The 17,983-nt window shown below is 55.2% G+C and overlaps 1 protein-coding gene across 4 annotated transcripts; it reads left to right on the top strand.

Moving 5' to 3' along the window:
- The first annotated feature begins 1,585 nt into the window (after positions 1 to 1,585).
- On the top strand, positions 1,586 to 10,483 carry LOC105467332 (dual specificity phosphatase 9). 4 transcript variants are annotated; one of them, XM_011716842.3, is made up of 4 exons: positions 1,586 to 1,753; positions 7,043 to 7,450; positions 8,410 to 8,865; positions 9,134 to 10,483. In XM_011716842.3, exons 2-4 carry the CDS (start codon positions 7,078 to 7,080, stop codon positions 9,457 to 9,459), a joined length of 1,155 nt encoding a protein of 384 aa, XP_011715144.1. In that variant the 5' UTR covers positions 1,586 to 1,753; positions 7,043 to 7,077; the 3' UTR covers positions 9,460 to 10,483. The 4 variants fall into 4 exon arrangements, with proteins under 4 accessions (XP_011715144.1, XP_011715141.1, XP_011715142.1 ...); XM_011716839.3 differs by lacking the exon at positions 1,586 to 1,753 and adding an exon at positions 3,654 to 6,558; XM_011716840.3 differs by lacking the exon at positions 1,586 to 1,753 and adding an exon at positions 6,598 to 6,799.
- Positions 10,484 to 17,983: the final 7,500 nt, after the last annotated feature.

Raw genomic sequence — 17,983 nt, 5'->3', positions numbered from 1 at the left:
ATTTATTAGGAAAGGTTCCGTAACTTCAGCACATCTAGCAGTACGGGAACCAGTGGCAGCTGCATGTGCCTGCCTGTGTGGCGTGGCTAGGGTAGGTGCAAGCTCAAGGCCAAGGCTGTAGGGGAGAGCCCCAGTGCAGTCCCACGAGGCCCAGCGTTCAGAGCAGGGAGAGGGTTGCAGGGCCAGAGGCCTCCTCCCAGGAGGGACTGTGCTGCTGCCAAGGCTGAAAAGGTGCAGAGGAGCAGTCGGGGCCCAGAGCAGGGTGGGCAGGCCTGGCTGGCCACAGCAGGACCCTCCCAGCTCCGGTGCCATGGCTTGAAACTGCAGCACAGCTAGGAGGGCCCTTGAAGATCATATGGTCCCACCTCTCTCCCCAAACCTACAGACCAGGAAATGGAGACCCAGATGGGACAAGGACCTGGGCTCCAGAGGCAAAGCGCTGCCCTCGTCTCTTCCAGGGGTAATGACTCAGGGGAATTCAGCGCTGCGGCAGACACAGCCAAGCGGCCAGCGGAGCTGCTGGCATCCCAGCCCTGCCTGGCCGCACCTTATCCTGCGCTCCCTGGGTGGAGAAGACGGCCCTTGATGCTCACAGCCTCCTGCCGAGTCTCAGGCAATCCCCCACTGAAGGCACGAGGCCAGGCTGGCCTGGAAACCCCAGGAAGGCCAGGTGCACATCCCCGCGGGCTGCCCTTTGCCTCCCCTCCCCACGCAACCTTCTGCACTCACACTTGCTCAGGCTCTAGGCTTCTGAACTCAGCCAGACCAAGCCACATCCTACTCTGCCACTACACTATTGTGCCACCACCAGGGAGCCACGGCCTCAGTTTCCCTGGCTGTAGCATGGGGACAAACTCCTTAGACTTCCAGAACTGCTGTAAGGATAAAATGAGGTCCTCGATGGCAATGCGTGTGACCTTTGGTACAGAGGAGAAAGCTAACGGGACCTAGTGACAACAGCCTCTCCCTACTCGCTCCCAGCCCCTCCCCCACCCAAACGTCCTGGCTCCACCTCTTCCAGGCACTGAGGCTCAAATGCTATTACTATTAGCCAGAATCTGACACATGAGAATGAGAGGAGACACTGCAGGGGGACCTGGGGTGGGGGGTGGAATTGGCAGCGCTGTCAGCCGGATTTTATACCCTCTCCACTGTGGGAGCAGGAGGTGGCTCTGGGGGACCAAGCTGTGCCCGGTCCTCAATGGGCCCCTTCGCTGGGGTGCCAGTGCAGATTCTGCGCTGTAACTGTCCCCCAGCCCAGGCCCAGCTTAGTTCAGGGCCCCCAACCCCACTCCCGCGCCCCAAGCTCGGGAGCCCCCACTCAGTAGCGCCACTGGGGACCGGGGAGCGCAGGGCGCGTCGGACAGGACTGGCCTAGAGGGCAGAGGCTTGCAGGTGGGAGGAAGGCGGGCGGGGGCGTGGGAGGTGAAGGGAGACGCCGGGCAGGCTGCGGCCCCTCCCCGCTCCCTCCCTGCGCGCCGCCAGCTACAGTGCCCCTCCTGGGCAGGGGGCGGAGAAGACGGCTACGGGAGGGGAGGAGGCGGCGGCAGAGGCGGAGGAGGCAGCGGCGGCGGAGGCGGGATTTGGAGTTTCCCTCCGCAGCGGCGGCGGCTGCCCCTCCGCTCCAGGCGAGGCCGCCACCCGGGGTTCCGGTGGCGTTAGGCGGCAGCAGTGGCGCTTCCCGCCGCCCGAGCTTCGGAAACTTCCCGGCCGCGACGCAGGGAACCGGCGCGGAGAACCGAGCAGAGCGGAGGTGAGTGGAGCACGCGGCGCCCAGGGGACCCCCACCCCACCCCCACCCCACCCGGCCTGACTGCCCCCGCCCCGACGTGCGCTCCTCCATCCTGCAGCCCCAAAGTCCTGACAACGCACACCCCACGAAGCCGGCGCACGCGCCCCCACGAGACCCATTCGGTGCTGCCGCCGCACACCCCCGCACCCCGCCCGTGCACCTCCCGTGTCCCCTGTCACTTACACCGGCTGCACACTCGCTCGCGTACAAACCTCGCACCACAGACCCGGGTTCCTGTAGTGCACACACTAGCAGCCCCTGCCCCACCACTCACCACTGTCCCCAACTCATGCCAACCCACCGAGACCCTGCCACGCCCCAATACACACCCAGGCGCACACGCACGCTTCCAACACATCTCTGCGATACCTGCACTAACATAGCTCCCCCTACCATGCCCCCACCACCTCGAACTCCCCATCTGCCCATTACAGACACCCCACCCACGTTCCCAGCCCACAGACACTGCAGTCCACCCACCCCGGAGCAAGGTCCCATCAGAAACCCACATCCCAGCGGCTGACACTCCCCACGTCCCAAGCACACACCTCCAGCATCTCCAAGGCGCACTCTCATCCACCCCAGCAAGCGCGCACACCTGCTGGATTCACGCTCTCCAGCACCCTGCCCCGCCCCCATCACAAATAGCCTTCGACACCCCCCAGCACATCTCTGAGTCCCTCCCTTCCTCCCCCCCCAACACCTGGCACGCGGGCTCTAGAGGCTGCAGCATTTGGTGGCATCCCTGCCAGGCACCTCTGGCTCTCCTTCGGCAGCGGCTCAGCAGGCTTGGGCCCCCCAGGTGCCTCCCTAGACAGACCTTGAGACTCCCCAGCGACTGGTTTGGCCTCTTCCCTAAGAGATAAAGAAGGCACTTTGGGGTCCAAGGTAGGGTACTTAGATGTGGAAGCAAGGGGCCCCGGGGAGGGGCGGGGAGGAGGCGGAGAGAGCCCGGCGCTGAAATGGAGGCGGCCCAGGTGGGACCAAAAGGACGCCAGCTGCCCGGCAAGCACGTAGTAGGTGGGTTCCATGAGGGCTGGCGTCCGCGCGCGCTGTCTGGGTGCCTGCCTGCGTGTGTGTTACGGGGAGGGCTGTGTGTGCACGTGTGCTTGTGCGTGTCGGGGTGGGGGAGGAGTGTGTGATCCGCAGAAGGAAAAGCAGGAGCAGCTCCCTCAGGCAACAATTGGTTTCATTCATTCATGCCTTCTTTGTTAACGAGCATTTCTTCCGCGAGCGCCGGGCGCGTGCCAGGCCCTGCACTGGGGGCTGGGGCCAGCTTGGGGCCGGGCACACACCCGTTCCTGCCTTGGAGGAACTCCCAGTCCCGCGAGGAGACCGACCAGGAAAAGCAGAAAGCCATCCCCAGCAGAAAGTGGATTTGATGGAAAAGACACTGGATTTGGCAGGCACGCTGTCGCTGGGACTTGTGCTCTTGGCCATGTGACCCGGCCGCGACAGCCGAAATCCTGTCACTCGGCCCGGCGGGAACGATGCATTTCGTGGGGGAAGGCGGCGCGGCGCCGCTCTCGGGAGGCTCCCGGGACCAGAGGGCGCACGCGGCGCGCGCGAGGCCTGCAGGCGGCGGCGTCCCCTCGGCCTCCAGGGGGCGCTGGCCCGGCCCGGCGGAGGCCCAGGGAGCCCGGCGGGGGCGGGGGCGGCAGGCGCAGCGCCCACCCTGCGGCGAGCAGCGAGCGCGCGGCCTGGCTCCGCCAGCCGGAGGGGGCCAGGCGAGGCCCGGGCGCGCGGCGCGGCCTCCCCCAGCACAGCGCACCCGCGAGCGGCTGTGGGCGGGTCGGAGCCCAGAGCCGGCGCTGCAGGGGGCTTGAGTCGGGGCGGCCCGCCTAGGGTCGCCGGTGAGAGGGGCGTTAGGGGGTTGGCTGCGCTCAGCCCTGCAGTGCGGAGGTGGCAACAGGTTCCCATTTGTCCTGTTGCTGGCGCTGCGGGCGCTGTGGGCCCCAAGCACTGAGCTCTGACTTTGGAAATTGAGCCCCTAGTGGCCTCCTCCCAAATGCTTTCCCCCGGTGGGAGGGCTTGCCAGCAGGACTCCGCAGTTGGGTGCAGGGGAGTCCCTCGCCAGGCGTCAGGAGACGTGGACCCTTGGATCCTAGGCTTCCCCTTCCTTCACCATTGCGGAGGTTGCCTGTCCCGGTCCTCATCCCAGCCCAGCTCTCACCTCCAGGGATCCCTCTCCAGAGAGCGCGTCTGAGCACCTCAGGAGCTCCTTCTCCAGCCAAACTGAGCCCCCACAGCAGGGCGGGCGGGGGAAGTGGCTGTCCAGCTCCCTGCTGGTCATAGCCCTGTGCCACCCCCACTATCCACAACCAGACTGGCACATGGCAGAACCTCCGTGGTGCCTTCAACCCCTGCCCACTCTTAGCTCCCACCCACAGCTGCAGTGGGCCTGGAGGCAGCCCCCCAGGCTGGGTGCCGGTGTCCACCTCCGCCACTGTGGAGCTAGGCTGTGAGACAGGAGAAGGTAGAAGACAGAAGACAAAGTCCCTGCCCCAGGAACACACTGAGAAAGGGGGAAAGTGACCACACTAGGGAGCACAGAGGAGGGAGACTACTGGCTCTGAGTTGGGAAGGCTGCCTGGAGGAGAGGGCCTGAAGAATGAGCAGAATCTCAGAATCTGGGCAGGGGGCATGGGAGGGAGGCCTGGGCTGGGGCCCATGCCCACTGGGCAAGAGAAGGAAGGACACAGTCCAGTTGCCCAAGGTCCTTAGATGCAGGAATTAGGACTCATGTTAGATACAGGGACATGGGGGTGTGGCCAGACAGCAGCCCAGTGCCAGGGTCCTGGGAGTCCCCAGTTAGCAGCCCACTGCCCGAAAGGGAGGAAGAGGGGCAAACTGGAAGCCCCTTAGAGGTGACCCACCTAGCTTTCCATCACCTGCCCTCTTACCTAACCATGACCTTAGACATTTTCTCCTCTAACTCCATGGCTCCTGAGAGGAGTCTTTGGACTCATAGTTTGCTTTGCATTTTCCACTCGTTAGAAAAATGTTTTGTGGTGCCCATCTTTGTGTGCATAACTTTGCTTTCTTTTACTTTAGTTCCTTAGATTCCCAAAAGTGGTCAGAGGGTTGGGATTCTTTCCTAGCTCTTGATATTGCCAGATTAATTTCCAAAAGGGCCGTACCAACATATAACCCTGCAACAGTTGAACAGCACGCTGATTTCACAGCAATCTTGCCAGCACTGCGTGTTCTCAAAAATGAGAACATTTCTAACGCGGTAGGTGGGAAGTGTTACCTCCTTGGTCGTTGTTACTTGTTTATTGGAGTTGCTTTCCTTCTACGCCTGAAGTTGAACCTTCCCCCAAATATTTGTTAGGCCACCACATTCCCTCCTTCCTGCAGTATGCAGTGTTTTCAGGTTCTTTGCCCATTTATCTACAGGGGTCTTAACCTTTTGGTTGGGTATGAGCTTTATCTTATCTATTGTACATTTTCCTTCAACACTGTTATTTGCTTTTGTTGGGCTTTAAGCAGAGAAGGGACTTTTAGCCAGATCAGCATTGTGGACACCTCCCCCTGACCCTGGTCTCCTGCCTCAGTGCTCACCACACCTGAGACCTTGTCCAGTGCTCTTGCTGCCTGTGGATCTGTCCCTCCTGTTGTGCCCATAGAGGAAAGGATGGAGGCCGCCAGCCTTGGTTGAGTGGATGGCATTCTGACATTGGGCAGGGCTGGGCAGGGCAGGGTGGAGGGCAGGTCGTTGCAGGCCCAGAGGCAGGGAGACTGTTGTGCAAGACATGACAGTGACCTGGCCTAAAGCTGATGAATTTGAGCCCTTGGCTAGGGCAGGGGACAGGAGAGAGAGGCGTGGATGTGAGAGATATTTAGGTAGAAACTACTTCTCTCCACTTTGATCAGCCGAAGCGGGGTTAAGGGAAGGAGGCAGAGTGGGGAGACAGGGGTGACTCTTAGGATCAGTAATGTTATTAGACCAGAATGCCCCAGTTTAGGGCTGGGAACTCAGGGCTCCTGGATGCTTTTGGCCTGTCCTGTGCGAGTGAAGCAGGCTGGGGTTGGGAGGTATTCAGGAGCTGCTCCTGCCTGCCTTGCCCTGCAGCAGAGCTCTGGGACAAAGCTGCACTAGTTTCTGGTCCTGCTTCCTCCTCCCCTCCGTGATTTCGGTGGCATCCCATGTTTGCCCAAGCTGGTAGCTATGAGCCCATTACAGAGATGCGGCCACTGAGATCCAGGAAGGGGAGAAGATGGTCCAGTATCACCTAGTGAGTTGGGTTGGAGGCAGCTTCCGCGGCAGAGGGGCTGGGCTCTGGTCCCCACCCCTCCCCCTGCCTCCCGAGGCCAGGCTGGCGCCGGCCAGGGGAGTCGCAGCTGGTCCCCTGCTGGGCCCCTGACCTGCCCTTGGCCTCTGCCCCGACCCCGTCCCGCCTCGGTGGAAGCCCCAGCTCAGCCGACTCGCAGGTCCCACCCGACTGCTTCGGCTAGCACCCGTTGGCTCACCGGCCCCCCGGGCCCGCCCCCGGAGCCCCGCCCCGGCCCGCCCCTCGGAGTTGTAACTCCACGTCCGAAGGCAGTTTCCAAAGTGGAAGCTGGGTCCGGCTGCCAGGAAGCGGCCAGTGCGCGGGCTGCGCGGGGCTCGGCTTCCACGTGCAAGCCTGTACCGCCGCCCCGCCTTCTCCTGGCGGCCAGGCCTGGGGACTCCCTGCCCCGGGACGGCGCCCCGCGTTCCGCAGTGGCAGTGACCGTGGCCAGAACGTCCACGCGCGGTCGTCCACCTCCGGATTTCGCTCCAGGTCTCTCTCCTTTTGTTCTCTCCTAGGGGTGGGGGAGATGGGGGACCGGGGGCCAGGTCACCTCTGAGAGGACTCGCTGAGGCCCAGAACCTCGGCGCCTCCTCTGTTCTCCTGGCCCACCTGGCCGTGGGGGAGATCTAGGCCTCGAACTGGCACCCCTCACACGCACACCCCCAACCAGAGTCGGAAGCTCGAACTTGGGGAGCATTCGCGAGAAGGCCGAGAGAGGAGCAGAAAGGCGGTATGGAGGGAGGCGGCTGCGGCCTCAGGGATGAGCCTCGAAGGGGCAGTTAGTCGCTCAGCCCTCTTCTCGAGGACCCTTCCCCGGGCCAAGCTGCTGCCTGGGGGGTTTCTTGGGGCGCCTTGTTGGGAGTCCTCACGGTGGGGGACCCTGGGCTCCCGCCTTCAGGACGCAGGGCGAGCTTCAAGTCTGAGCCCCCTCGGCCCTCCGGGAGCTCACACTGTGCCTTCTCTCTCTCCGCAGCGCCCGTGGCCCGGCGTGTAGGGAGCCGATCGCCCATGGAGGGTCTGGGCCGCTCGTGCCTGTGGCTGCGCCGGGAGCTGTCGCCCCCGCGACCGCGGCTCCTGCTCCTGGACTGCCGTAGCCGCGAGCTGTACGAGTCGGCGCGCATCGGTGGGGCGCTGAGCGTGGCACTGCCGGCGCTGCTGCTGCGCCGCCTGCGAAGGGGCAGCCTGTCGGTGCGCGCGCTCCTGCCCGGGCCGCCGCTGCAGCCGCCCCCACCTGCCCCGGTGCTCCTGTACGACCAGGGTGGGGGCCGGCGCCGGCGCGGGGAGGCAGAGGCCGAGGCCGAGGAGTGGGAGGCCGAGTCGGTGCTGGGCACCCTGCTGCAGAAGCTGCGAGAGGAAGGCTACCTGGCCTACTACCTTCAGGGTAGGTGCCGCGGGGCCCTCCTTCCAGGGCGTTTGGGATTCATTTGACCTTAGGCCAGCCCCACTTCTTTTTTTCCAAAGCGAGTTGAGGCCCCCCTCCTCTGATGACCTGCCAGCCTGCTTTGAGAGGAGGGAAGCCTGAGTGTGACCGTGGGCAAGTTCTTTACCCTCGGCAGCCCAGTCTCTGAGCCTGGAAAATGGGGAGAATTGGCCTGACCTGAGCTAGTTCTCAGGATGCTCAAGAGCGAAGTAGAAAGTGTGGGCTCCCCAGGGTCTCGGCAAGGGTATCGCCACCTCTCCCACCTGCTCAGCAAATGAGCAAGGGAGGCAGGGGTCAGACAGCATTGGTGCAATCACGGCTCACTGAAGCCTCCTGGGCTCAAGCGATCCTCCCACCTTAGCCTCCTGAACAGCATATAAAGTGTCAGGTTTCCAGCCCGGGGAAATAGTATCTGTAAATAGAGATGCTGGCTTCTTGAGACTTTAGAACCATTCTGGTGGAATGTCACATTCTCCCCCAAGTTCCCCACATCTTGGGGTCCCACTTCATCCCTGAGGGTCAGGACATGCCCAGGCAGAGAACTTCCTTTTCTTTAACTGATGGCCACAGTCCTCCCTAAGGCTGGCAGTATATCTCAGCTCTGTTGAGCCCTCACACCTGCCTCAGCTTGACCCTAGGGGTGTAAGATCCTCTCCGGTGGTTCAGCGTGAGCCCAGCTTCTTGCAGCCCCAGCAGCTGCAGTGGGCACTTGCTGTCCAGAGCAGTAGCCGAGAGTGCTGAGTGAGGGTGGCTAGGGCTCCACGTGGCACCAGGACACACCAAGCTGCTGGGTTTTGTGTTCCTTTTAGGAACATTTGCAAACCCTCCAAGTTGTCTAGGGTCAGCTCCCCAGCCCCAGACAGAGGTACTTGGCTGCCCAGGAGGCCAGGTCAGCAGGCCCCATGCCCTCTCCCCCACAGGTGGCTTCAGCAGATTCCAGGCCGAGTGCCCTCACCTGTGTGAGACCAGCCTTAGTGGCCGTGCCGGCTCCAGCATGGCCCCGGTGCCCAGTCCGGTGCCTGTAGTGGGGTTGGGCAGTCTGTGCCTGGGCTCCGACTGCTCTGATGCGGAATCCGAGGCTGACCGCGACTCCATGAGCTGTGGCCTGGATTCGGAGGGTGCCACACCCCCGCCAGTGGGGCTGCGGGCATCCTTCCCTGTCCAGATCCTGCCCAACCTCTATCTGGGCAGTGCCCGGGATTCCGCCAACTTGGAGAGCCTGGCCAAACTGGGCATCCGCTACATCCTCAATGTCACCCCCAACCTCCCAAACTTCTTCGAGAAGAATGGTGACTTTCACTACAAGCAGATCCCCATCTCCGACCACTGGAGCCAGAACCTGTCGCAGTTCTTCCCGGAGGCTATTGAGTTCATCGGTGAGTCCGCCCCACCCGCCCTCCCCAAGACCTGCTCTGGCCTCCCCCTTGTGAGCACTCCTCCCAAGCCCAGCTGCCATTCCCAGAGCCAAAAGCCAGGGTGGCACTTCTAGGGGACAGGCAGAGCTAGGGCGGCCCCCAGAGGCCACCAGCGAAAACTCCAGGCCGTGGCCATCTGGCTCAGGGGGCAGGGCGGGGTCTTCGGAAGGCCTCGGCCTCACACACGCTTGCCCTCGGGGTCTCCCGGGCCCTGTCCTGCCCCATCTAGATGAGGCCTTGTCCCAGAACTGCGGGGTGCTCGTCCACTGCCTGGCGGGGGTCAGCCGTTCTGTCACCGTCACTGTGGCCTACCTCATGCAGAAGCTCCACCTCTCTCTCAACGATGCCTATGACCTGGTCAAGAGAAAGAAGTCTAACATCTCCCCCAACTTCAACTTCATGGGGCAGTTGCTGGACTTTGAGCGCAGCCTGCGGCTGGAGGAGCGCCGCTCACAGGAGCAGGGCAGTGGGGGGCAGGCATCCATGGCCTCTGACCCGCCCTCCTTCTTCACCACCCCCACCAGTGATGGCGCCTTCGAGCTGGCCCCCACCTAGGGCCCAGTGGCCGGCGGGCCGGCCCCTGCCCCACCCCCACCCACGGGTGTCCCTGCCCACTCATGCGGCAAGGGAGGGGAGGGCGGGAGGGCTCGGCCTGAGCAGGGTGCTGGGGGGAGAGCGCAATACCTCACGCGGGCTGGCGTCCTAATCAACGTGCCTACGGCAGGGCTGCTCTGAGCCTGCCTCTTCTGCGACTGTTACTTTTTGCTTTGCGGGATGGGGGTGGGGGTTCCCTCTCCAGGTGGTTGTCCAGGCCCCGGCCCCGGCCCTGGGTGCTCGGCCAGCTCGGCTGGGCCCTGCACCTCCCTGCGCTTCCTCCTTCAGGAAGGGTGTGTCTCACCTTGTTGCCACAGGGACTGGCTCCCAGTCCCTCCCCTGTCCCCAAATGGTTGCTTGGGGGAGAGGAGTTTGCCATCACTGGTGTTGTCACCTCCCTGTTTCTCCACCAAGGGCTTGGGCCTCTCGGGGCTGGGGCCTCCCAGGGAATGGGGACCCAGAGGTGCAGTGGCTGCCTGCATCCATGGCCTAGGAGCGACTGGGCAGGTTCCCGGCCACACATCTGGTGGGCTTTTTTTTTCCCTCTTCCCCCAGATGTCTTGACGGGATCACTGGGGCTCTTTGTGAGTGAGGGTGGTCAAACTGCTGCCGGAGGAGATGGGGTCTCAGAGCGAGAGCTGGGGAGGGGGAGGGGAAGAAGAAGGCCTCACTTTTGCTGCTGCGGGGCCCACACAGCCGCTGCTACTTTGGGGGCTGGGGAAGGGGCCAAGCTGCAGACACACACAGTCATTCATTTCTGTCCACACCCCTGTGGGTGGCGGGTGTGCGTGTGTGTGCGCGCGTGTCGGCACTCACACACACATGCTAGCCCACTGATTCACCCAGCCCAGGGCTGGCAGTCTTTGCGGCACGGGGCCATCTCACCCTGGAGCCCGGAGAGGAGCTATGCTTATTTGTTTTTGTAATCCATATCACAGTTGCTTTCTTTAATTATTCCTTCTGAATAAACAGTTTATTTAAGATACTGAGTAGAGAGGCAAGCTACCTCCTGAGCACCTTGGAGGGTTTGGGGGAAGGTGGGGAAGGAGGCCCTCTTGGTCTCTCTGGACTGCCCATGGTGGAAAGGGGGGTGTGTCGGGCTGGCCAGGGACTCAAGCACCACCCCACTCCCCGCCCCATGTTATCATTTCCCATATTGTGCTTACACTGCCCGCTGGCCCAAGCTCTGAGTTGCACATTCATTCACCTCCATTTGAACCCCTAGTCTGTGCCACACACTGTCGGGGGACTGGGTTGCAGCAGTGAGCTCTGCCTGCTCAGAGCAGACTTTCTAGTGGGGGAAGAAATGATACATGCAACAGTCACAGCACTGCAGTTATGCCATAGATGTCCACTGCCATGGACAGAGCAGAAAAGCAAGGACCCAGCACTCACAAGTGATCCCTGAGACACCGGCCAAGTCAGCCCGGAGCCCTGCCTGGAACCTGAGGGCTGCCACGGCTGGGTGGCATCCTGAGAGTGACAGGGAGGGGTGTGGGCAGACTGGCACATGTGAGTGTTGTGGTTCTCTGGCTGTGGAATTTGGGCTGCAAAGCCCAGGCTGGGGACTAGAAGAACCCCATGGAGAACATGGAGACCAACAGGCCACCTAAAGGGACAGAGGTGAACTGCACCTCTCCTCATCTTGGGACACTGCCAATGCCTTCTCCACACCGTAGCTTCCGGGGTCTATAACCATGCTACACCATGGAGATGTAGCAGAGGGAAAGGGCAACTGGAGGGTGGCGGGGAGCAAGCGCAGCCCGAGAAAGCTGCGGAGACTTTGGGAGCAATGTGGCCCAGAACCCACAAGATGTTGGGGGCAATCTAAAGGCATTTGTGTGAATGGCTGAGCTAGTAGGAAAGGAAGAGCAAGGTGATGAGGTGAGAAATGATGCGAATCCTCTGGGCCAGTGGAGTAAGCCACCCTGGGGCTAGCCCAGGAGCCAGGACCCTCCATGGGAACGCAACCCCACCAACACCTTGATTTCAGTCCACTGAAATCTATTTTGGATGGCTGATCTTCTGAAATGGAAGATATGAAATCTGTGTTACTGTAAGCCACCAACTCTGTGGTAATTTATTACAGCAGCCACAGAAAACTACTAGAACAGGTGACCTAGGAAGATACATCCCAAAGAAAGAAGAGGGTGTGTGCTGATCTTGACCTTGGATCTGGGGGGAAGTGGAATAAAAGGAAAATGTTCCCCCTCCCCTGAGAGCTTATAGCCACAAGCTGAACTGTTCTTTTAGAGTGGTCTCAGCATAGAGTAGTGGACACTCCAGAATCTCTCTCGGAGGCACTTAGAAACAGTGATTCAGCCAGGCACCGTGGCTCACACCCATAATCCCAGTACTTTGGGAGGCCAAAGCAGGAGGATCACCTGAGGTCAGGAGTTCAATACCAGCCCGGCCAACATGGGGAAACCCTGTCTCTACTGAAAATACAAAAAAAAAAAAAAAAAAAAAAAACTGAGCTGGGCATGGTGGCACGTGCCTGTCCAAGCTACTTGGGAAGTTGAGGCACGAGAATCACTTGAACTTGGGAGGCGGAGGTTACAGTGAGCTGGGACTGCGCCACTGCACTCCAACCTGGGTAACAGAGTGAGAGAATGATGAGAGAGTGTGAGGCCCTGTCTCAAAACAAAGAAACAAAACAAAACAAAAACAGTGATCTGGCTGCTGGAGAAGGCTCCTGGATTTGTCTCGAAGCTGTATTTGACTATCTTACATACAGTTTTACTTAGATTGTGACAGCCCAATAAAAAATAGCAGTTTAAAACATTAATAAAATACATTTTTAAAGTTTTTTATTTTAGAAACAAGGTCTCAATATAGAACTTAAATAGGCCAGGTGAAATGCCTCAGCCTCCCAAAGTGCTGAGATTACAGGCATGAGCCACCACACCTGGCCTATTTAAGTTTTAAATGAAATGGTTCAGAAGTCACATTGCTCCAGAGTGACCAGCAGAAGCAAGCACAAATCCTCTGTGGAGGGAGGGATGTCCTTTAAACACAGGCCTCAAAGTACTCCTATAGAAAATTCCAAAAAAAGTAATTTTTTTAAATCCTAAAATGTACAAGGAAACAAGCCACCATGAGTTATAGAAACATTTAACATGTGAATTCAAGTATCAGTCCTGCAAAGATAGCAGCTTTTGAAATCATATGACAAAGGCTATAAGTATAATTAATATGCTTAAAGAAATAAAAGGAAGTATTGAAACTGTAACAAAAAAGCAAGAGAATATAAAATGACTAGATACACTTGAAAGAAAACCAAAAAGAGCTCCTAGAAATGAAAAATATGACAATCGAAATTGGACATTTAAAGTTTAAACAGCATATTAAACATAGCTGAAGAAAGAAATAGTGAACTGGAAGATGGATTTAAGGAAATTACCCAGAATGCAGCACAGAGAGACAGTAAGATAGACAGGTCACACATATATTTAGTTGGATTTCTAGAAGACAAAAAGGAGAATAGGAAATATAAAATATTTTAATAAACAATGCCTGAGAATTTTCCGAAACTGATGAAAGACACTGTGGAAGAGACTACTAAGTGTCCCCCAGTATCCATTCTCTGCTTCTCCTTTTTAGAAGTAAAATGTCCAAAGGTTAATAGTGTATATGGCTTCACAGCTAGAAACTTTATTTCCCATCCTCCCTTGCAGCTAATTGTGGCCATGTTTTTGCATATTGTCTCCTATTTCCATTACAGCCCTTAGCATTTTAATCATAGTTATTTTAAACTTCTGGTCTGATCGTTCCAACACCCCTGTCATAGCTGAGCCTGCTTCTGGTACTGGCTCTATCTTTTTGAACTGTGTTTTTTGGCCTTTAGCATGCTTTGTCTTTTTCTTTTTTTTTTTTTTTTTTTTTTTTTGGTCAAAACCTGGACATGTACTGGGTAAAAGGACCTGCTACGAATAGGCCGTATCGATATAGCAGAATGTGGAGGGAGGAAAAGCGTTCAGTCCTGTGATTAGGTTTCTGTCTTTGGGCGTGCCTGTGCCTCTGGACTGTGAATTTCACCAGTGCTTCTCAGATTGTGCCCTGCTTAGATGGGCCAGAATGGCTACAAAAGACTGAGTTGGGTATTTTGCTTCCCTCAGTTCAGTTAGGCTCAGGCAAAACCCTAATAGGTTGGGCCTGGTAAGGGTTACTCTTGAGGGCAGGCCTAGTTAAGAACAGAATGCCCTGGGCCTCTTTCAAAATGACCACTTTCCCCTCCCCTTGCCAGAAGTATGATGAGATTTTTCTCCTGAACCAGGAGGTCGAGGCTGCAGTGAGCCATGATTGTGCCAGCAGTATGATCGGTGGAAATGACTTCTTGGAGGCAGGTTGGCAGGGAAGATTTTTTCCATTTAAAAATATATATTCTACTTAAAAATGTTAAGTCTGGTTTCCTAGGGGCTACCCTGTATCTGCCTAGCTTGGTGGTCAGCCAATGATTGGACAGAAGCTGTGCTCAAACATCTCAAGCCAGTAAGGCTTGTGTCCTCTGTAGATGGGTCTGGGTGTGGGTAGGGGAGCTTATTCAATGTTCAGGCTACTTTCAGGTCTTCTGGGCTTTCCTTTCCACCGGGCCCTCTCACATCTTTTATATACACGTGCATAGTCCCAGGGCAGTCCAGGAGAACGTGAGTAGTGTGGGACCCCTCCAGTCTCTGGTCGGCTAGAAATATACTGCCACAAGCACATCCATAGCCTCAGTTGAGTAGAGCTGATCTGTTTGCCCCTCCCAGCCCGCCCACCTCCAAGAAGTCACTTCCACCGATGACACCACTGGGCACAGGTGTTGCCCACCAATCCAAATGAGCGAGCGCCCTTCAAGCCTACGGGGAGAAGCTGCTGGGCTTCATGGCCTTCCCTGCCTTGGCGCAGCCTCCATGCCCAGCAAGCCAGGAGGGATGGGAGCAGCCCTGGGCCAGAATGCCATAGACTCCCGCTGTTCTTACTCAAAATCCAGCCGCTTGGATTATGAGACATCTTCGTTGGCTTCCAGATCAAAAAGCTTGTTTTTGTCAATTTGGTCCAGCTTTATGGTTACTTTCTTGGGGAGGTTGTTTGCTGATATCCACATTTGGCCACAGCTGGAGGTCCTGCCCTTTCTTTTTCTTTTCTTCTCTCTCTCTCTATTTTTTTTTTTTTTTTTCAGACAGGGTCTCACTCAGTCAACCCAGGCTGGAGTACAGTGGCAAAATCACAGCTCACAACAGCCTCAACCTCCCGGTTCAAGTGATCCTCCTGCCTCAGTCTCCCAAGTAGTTGGGACCACAGGTTCGCACCACCACGCCCAACTAATTTTTTTTATTTTTTTGTGGAGATGGGGGTCTCACTATGTTGCCTAAACTGGTCTCAAACTCCTGGGCTCAAGTGATCTTCCCCCCTTGGCCTCCCCAAGTGCTGGGATTTCAGGCATGAGCCACCACTGTGCCCAGCCAGTCCTGCCCTTTCAGCCTTTTTCAGCCCTATTCTTTTAGATGTATCTCTTACAAACAGCTTATAACTGGATTTTTTTTTTAATCCTAACTGGATAATCTATTTATTTTGCTTAATGCTTTTTGGATCTATTTTTAACATATTATGTTATACTTTCTACTTATTCCAATGTTTCCGTTTCTTTTTTTTTTTTTTTTGAGACGGAGTCTCGCTCTGTCGCCCAGGCTGGAGTGGAGTGGCCGGATCTCAGCTCACTGCAAGCTCCGCCTCCCGGGTTTACGCCATTCTCCTGCCTCAGCCTCCCAAGTAGCTGGGACTACAGGCGCCCGCCACCACGCCCGGCTAATTTTTTTGCATTTTTAGTAGAGACAGGGTTTCACCATATTAGTCAGGATAGTCTCGATCTCCTGACTTCATGATCAGCCCGCCTCGGCCTCCCAAAGTGCTGGGATTACAGGCACGAGCCACCAGGCCCGGCCTATTTCCATTTCTTTATTTCCCTTACTTGACCTTTATTTGATTAACTGATATTTTCCTTCATTATCTGCTATTTTCTTCTACTAGTTTGGAAGTAGTACATCCTATTTATATTCTAGTTACTCTAAAAAAGTTAACATGCATATTTGTCTTAACAAAACGTAAAGTCACTCAATATCAATACGGCCATGAGGAAATAAGAGGGTCCAGAATTACTGTCTCACCATAAACAGCTAGAAACTGGGCAAAATATATGAAAATCCATTGTTTTCAGATGGGGGACAGCAATCAGTGAAGGACTGTGGTCCCTGAGAGAAAGGAGACAGACTAGGAGAGCTCTACGTCCCGGCTTTCTGACTCAGGTAGAAGAGACATAAAAATGTGGCCCATATGGATTGCTTTAGCCCAGGAGTTCAAGACCACTCTGGAAAGTATGGCAAAACCCCATCTCTACAAAAAACACAAAAAATTAGCCAGGTGTGGTGGTGCACACGTATAGTCCCAGCTACTCGGGAGGCTGCATCAGGAGGATTGCTTATTGCTTGAGCTCAGGAGGTGGAGGTTGTAGTGAGCCGTGATCACACTAGTGCACTCCAGCCTGGGTGACAGAGACTCCATCTCAAAAAAAAAAAAAAAGGATCCCATAATGAGAAGAAAAATCCGCCAATGAAAACAGACCCAGAGGAGTTTCAGTTTCTGGTCCAACATGTAAGAAGCCCAGAAGTCATCATTGTCTCCTAACAACAAGTACAAGCGGAACAGACTTAAAACTGAACACATATTTTGATATATGTAATTGGAGGCTCTGAGGAAGAGGAGAAAGAGAAAGGGGCAGAATAAATATTTGAACAAATAATGGCTAAACACCAACGTTTGGTGAAAAGCATTAATCGGATACAAGAAGTTAGATTAACCCCAAGTAAGATAAACACAAAGAGAGCCACTCATAGACATTTCGTGGTTGAATTATTGAAAGCCAAAGACAGACAATTTTGAAAGTAGTATAGCAGAAGAAATAAATGACCCACATAAAAGGGAACCGCAATAAAATTAACATCTGACTTATCATCAGGAACAATGGAGGCCAGAAGGGAGTGGAATGACAAACTGAAAGCATCGAAAAAAAAAATACTATCAACTAAAAAAAAAAAAAATTTGTTTTGAGACAGTCTCAGTCTGTCACCCAGGCTGGAGTGCAGTGGTGTGATCTCAGCTCATCGCAGCCTCAACCTCCTGGGCTCAAATGATCTGCCTGCCTCAGCCTCCCAAAGTGCTGAGATTACAGGTGTGAACTACTGCACACAGCCCCCAAATTTTATATCTAGCAAAACTATACTTTAAAAATTGAAGGTTTAGCTGGGTGTGTTGGCTCACGCCTGTAATCTCGACACTTTAGGAGGCCAAGGCAGGCGGATCACCTGAGGTCAACAGTTTGAGACCAACCTGACCAACATGGTGAAACCCCATCTCTACTAAAAATACAATAATTAGCCAGACGTGGTGGCATGCACCTGTAATCCCAGCTACTCGGGACACTGAGGCACAAGAATCGCTTGAACCTGGGAGGCAGAGGTTGCAGTGAGCTGAGATCACGCCACTGCACTCCAGCCTGGGCAACAGAGAGAGACTCCATCTCAAAAAAAAAAAAAAAAAAAAAAATTGAAGGTTTAAAAAAAGACATTCCCAGATAAACAAAGGCTGACGTAGTTCATTGCTTGCATGCCTCATTACAAGAAATACTCAAGGAAGTCCTTCAGGCTGAAAGGAAATGACACCAGTTAGTAACTGGAATTCAAAGTAAGAAATGGAAAGCAGAAAAAATGGTTAAAAAGTGAGCTAATATAAAAGCCACTCAACATATTTTTATTCATTTACTTTCTTTTAAAAACGTAAGATTGCATTTAAAAAAGGTATTACACTGTATTTCAGGGTTTATAACCTATATAGATGTAATATACATGGCATTACTAGCTCAAAAGAAGTGGGAAAGAATGTAGCCATACTGGGGCAAAGTCTCCATATTTCACCAAAATTAAGTGAGTAGTCACCTGAGGTGGATTGTGATTAGTTAAGACTCATAATGTAATCGCTAGAGAAAACCCTAAGAAAATAACTCAAACTTGGAGTGAATGAATGCCTATTTATGTCTAAATTTCTGCTTCAATGTAATTAAAAATCAACAGAGGAAAATTGGCCAGCGCAGTGGCTCACATCTATAATCCCAGCACTTTGTGAGGCCGAGGTGGGTGGATCACTTGAGGTCAGGAGTTCGAGACCAGCCTGGCCAACATGGGGAAATCCCGTCTCTACTAAAAATACAAAATAAAATTCAAATATAACATATGGACATTTCAATGCTCTATTTTCAATAGTTGATAGGACCACACAGAACATCAGCAAGGATATATAAAATCTGAACAATACTATCAACAAATTTGACCTAACTGATACCTATAGAACACACCATTCAACAATTGCCAAGTACACATTTTTTTCAAGTGCACATGAAACATTCTCCAGGATAGACCATAACCTAGGTCATAAAACAAGTCTCAATATA

Source organism: Macaca nemestrina, chromosome X (genome assembly GCF_043159975.1).
Source record: "Macaca nemestrina isolate mMacNem1 chromosome X, mMacNem.hap1, whole genome shotgun sequence".
NCBI classification, from domain to species: Eukaryota; Metazoa; Chordata; class Mammalia; order Primates; family Cercopithecidae; genus Macaca; species Macaca nemestrina.
Note: the sequence above shows the minus strand (reverse complement) of the source record. Positions and strands in the feature narration are given on the sequence as shown.